We start from the raw sequence: 4,475 nt of genomic DNA, 5'->3' as shown, positions 1-4,475 counted from the left end.
ACCCCTTTCCGAACTCCGCCTATAGCCAGCACCCCTTCACGAACTCGGTCTATAGCCAGCAGCAATTCACGAACTCGACCTATAGCCAGCACCAATTCACGAACTCGGTCTATAGCCACACCCCTTCACGAACTCAGTCTATAGCCAGCATCAATTCATGAATTCGGTCTATAGCCAGCACCAATTCACGAAACTCGGTCTATAGCCAGCACCTATTCACGAACTCGGTCTATAGCCAGCACCCCTTTCCGAACTCGGTCTATAGCCAGCACCAATTTACGAACTCGGTCCATAGCCAGCACCCCATTCACGAATTCAGCCTATAGCCAGCACCCCTTTCCGATCTCGGTTATAGCCAGCACCCCTTCACGAACTCGGTCTATAGCCAACATCAATTCACGAACTCGGTCTATAGCCAGCACCCCTTCACGAACTCCGTCTATAGCCAACACCCCTTCCCGAACTCAGTCTATAGCCAGCACCCCTTCCCGAACTCGGTCTATAGCCAGCACCCCTTCTCGAACTCTGTATAAAGTCAGTCCAACTGTTCTCTGCCTCTTCCGCCTATTTATATCAGTCTGTGTTTATGTTTAATGTAATAAAAAATCGTAATGGTTGTGTGGTTGTTGTTATCTCTACACAGTCAATTTCCGTTTACGTGAATAAGAATACCATTGTCACCGTCAATATATTCGTTATCAATTTCTGCCCAAGTTGTTCAGGTATACCGAAAGCTTACAATTTTCGGTCCACATTATCTCAATATAAAGAATGGCAGTATCATATAGAAGGGTTTTTCAATTACATTTCCAATAAGATATTCTTCTCGTGTAAAGAAATATAAACCCGGACACTTGAGAGACAGAACATATTGTCCATGAAAAGAAAAGACTTTCCGTCTCCGACCAGGTCAAGCCTTCACGCATGTGACAGAGGGCTGGAATTTTAAAAGTTTCAATGAAAACAAATACGCATCGTCTTATGAAAGGGAATACACGTCAGTGAAAGATACCTGGAGCAGACGACACGCATCCGACACCGGGGCAACTAAACCCATATTGGAAGTGACACTGGCGTTAACGACAGGCCGACAGGCCGACAGGATCATCGTCCGAGATTTCATACGGTATAAAATGACTGTAATATGGACCAATAAAACGGGGGTCATTTTTTAAAGTGTTCGGCTGACGGATGTTAATATCAAACATCAATGTGTTATCAACGCTTAAATAGGATAGGACATTCTTGCTTTTGATCTTAGAGTTACGGAGATTCGATTCTTCCGCGGCTGGAATCTCTGTTATTTTGGTTATCCCATCATCGAAAATTATTGGGAAAGTTTTGTGCACTCTTGCGAATTTGTTTACAAAAAGCAATAATCTATTCCACGGAGAACGATTCGGCCAAGAAGGAGAGTAAAACTATACCAGATACATGCCGAATTAAGCAATCTATCAAGTTTTCTCCAAATTCATAGAATGATTGTACAGATACAGATATTTTATTAGAGTCCCACCTTCCAACAATTAATACATGTTATGCAATGTCTTAAAACAAATAACGTTAAAAACATAACTAGAAACCACTCTAACAGTGTGTGAGTGGCGTGTCACTTACCAGTCCACAATGATCATGGTGGCCGTTCCACCACTTAGACTATAGGGTTTGATGTCCTGTCCTCTTTATCAACCCTCCCTTTACCGTCCTCTTTATCAACCCTCCCTTTACCGTCCTCTTTATCAACCCTCCCTTTACCGTCCTCTTTATCAACCCTCCCTTTACCGTCCTCTTTATCAACCCTCCCTTTACCGTCCTCTTTATCAACCCTCCCTTTACCGTCCTCTTTATCAACCCTCCCTTTACCGTCCTCTTTATCAACCCTCCCTTTACCGTCCTCTTTATCAACCCTCCCTTTACCGTCCTCTTTAACAACACTCCCTTTACTGTCCTCTGTAACAACCCTCCCTTTACTGTCCTCCCTTTACCGTCCTCTTTATCAACCCTCCCTTTACCGTCCTCTTTATCAACCCTCCCTTTACTGTCCTCCTTATCAACCCTCCCTTTACCGTCCTCTTTATCTACCCTCCCTTTACCGTCCTCTTTATCACCCCTCCCTTTACTGTCCTCTTTATCAACCCTCCCTTTACCGTCCTCTTTAACAACACTCCCTTTACTGTCCTCTGCAACAACCCTCCCTTTACTGTCCTCCCTTTACCGTCCTCTTTATCATCCCTCCCTTTACCGTCCTCTTTATCAACCCTCCCTTTCCCGTCCTCTTTATCAACCCTCCCTTTACTGTCCTCCTTATCAACCCTCCCTTTACCGTCCTCTTTATCTACCCTCCCTTTACCGTCCTCTTTATCACCCCTCCCTTTACTGTCCTCTTTATCAACCCTCCCTTTACCGTCCTCTTTAACAACACTCCCTTTACTGTCCTCTGCAACAACCCTCCCTTTACTGTCCTCCCTTTACCGTCCTCTTTATCACCCCTCCCTTTACTGTCCTCTTTATCAACCCTCCTTTTACCGTCCTCTTTATGAACCCTCCCTTTACTGTCCTCTTTATCAACCCTCCCTTTACTGTCCTCTTTAGCAACCCTCCCTTTACAGTCCTCTTTAACAACCCTCCCTTTACTGTCCTCTGTAACAACCCTCCCTTTACTGTCCTCTTTATCAACCCTCCTTTTACCGTCCTCTTTATGAACCCTCCCTTTACTGTCCTCTTTATCAACCCTCCCTTTACCGTCCTCTTTAACAACACTCCCTTTACTGTCCTCTTTAACAACCCTCCCTTTACTGTCCTCTTTATCAACCCTCCCTTTACCGTCCTCTTTATCAACCATCCCTTTACCGTCCTCTTTATCAACCCTCCCTTTACTGTCCTCTTTAGCAACCCTCCCTTTACCGTCCTCTTTAACAACCCTCCCTTTACTGTCCTCTTTATCAACCCTCCCCTTACTGTCCTCTTTATGAACCCTCCCTTTACTGGCCATTCGAGAATTTCTTCATTTGTACCAACCATGCAAATAACAGATTACCCCTTTACTCTATATGAAAAGTCCCCTCCCCTCCCCGCTCCTTTTTTTATTGGCCATGCAAGAAGCGAGCTTCACACCCTTTTGCCGACCGACAATGGGTGAAGTTAACCCTCCTTTTCCCTACGAGTAAAAACATGTTTCCCAATTTGTAACGATTATACGACTATCACCCCCTTCTTGTTATCTACCATGCGAGTGGACTTCCTCCTTTTTGTCACGACAGCAGACACCTGTCATTGTTTTACTGTGAAGCTTGTTGTTTGCAATCATTGTGGTCAATTAGTCTTGGTCAGGCCGCAGTCCTTCTGTCTGACAAATGTCCGCTGTCGCGTTTACTGTCGTCATAAGTGTAAACCTAGAGATTTCAGACGTTTTTGACGCAGGTGGAAGACGCCGTGTCAGACCGGTAGTCAACATATGTAAAGACAATAATATATTGTACATAAACATGTTTACTGCTTGTTAAACCAACTGGGACTACCAGAGACAAGCTATCTGACAGCGCCAACTACGTTCCTCTGAACCCATCAGAGACACAGGGACCAGACAGTAAATACGGACTGGTTTGTAATGTTATAAAGGATAAACGGCCCAATGATCCGCACCAAATAGCAATATGTAATAAAAATTAATCACACGTAAGTTATTTTTAAATGCAACAGCCACGTGACCGTGACATAAATTTGAAATGAGATGCGATAGCTAATACGTGATGTTAATTTCGTGTCCGGTATCGGAAAATAACCAAAACTAAGTGTAGACGACTGAAATTTCGATGATGATATCGAGTTTACGTGCGTCGAAATGTTTCCATACAAAGTTGAACCTCGGTCCGGTAAAGGAATCGGATTTTTTTTCAGTTGAGAGACCTAATATATACTGGAAGACATAAAGTCAATGACAAAATTCGACATTGTTGTCAGTGTTGCAGATAAGTAAAATGTTTCAAACATTTGGGCTGTTGAAGTTGTGAGGCATTTGAATTATTACTAACAGTAATAGCCCGTAACTCCCTGGACCCTGTGTATATGATATTACTTTACTAACACTGACCAGTATGTCTCTGGCCCCTGTGTATATACAATTACTTTACAAACACTGGTCCGTATATCTCTGCCCCCTGTGTATAATACTACTACTTTACTAACATTGGCCTATATATCTCTTGCCCCTGTGCATATGATATTACTTTATTAACACTTGCCCGTATATATCTGGCCCCTGTGGTGAAGGAGTGAGGATTGAGGAATGTGACAGTCACGGCGTATCACAATTAACGTCTCTAATTAATGATGGCTTTCTGTGGTAATGTAACACGCTCAGCGAGACATAGGCGATCTGTAGCTTTACTGACAGCACTGTACACCGGTGAAGGTGTTCACTTGTCCGCGTGGAAACCTATACAAAACGTTTTGGGGCCAGAAAAATAAGGAGACAG

At 43.7% G+C, this 4,475-nt stretch overlaps 1 protein-coding gene across 1 annotated transcript; it reads right to left on the bottom strand.

Annotated features, from left to right (window-relative positions):
• Positions 1-2,335: 2,335 nt before the first annotated feature.
• On the bottom strand, positions 2,336-2,992 carry LOC110442583 (high mobility group nucleosome-binding domain-containing protein 5-like). The gene has a single exon (XM_021486264.1). The coding sequence runs from the start codon at positions 2,990-2,992 to the stop codon at positions 2,336-2,338; it is 657 nt and encodes a 218-aa protein (XP_021341939.1).
• Between the last annotated feature and the right edge of the window lie 1,483 nt (positions 2,993-4,475).

The sequence above is a fragment of the Mizuhopecten yessoensis genome, unplaced genomic scaffold (assembly GCF_002113885.1).
Source record: "Mizuhopecten yessoensis strain PY_sf001 unplaced genomic scaffold, ASM211388v2 scaffold716281, whole genome shotgun sequence".
NCBI lineage: Eukaryota > Metazoa > Mollusca > Bivalvia > Pectinida > Pectinidae > Mizuhopecten > Mizuhopecten yessoensis.
The sequence above is the reverse complement of the archived record's forward strand: the minus strand, read 5'-3'. Positions and strand labels throughout refer to the sequence as shown.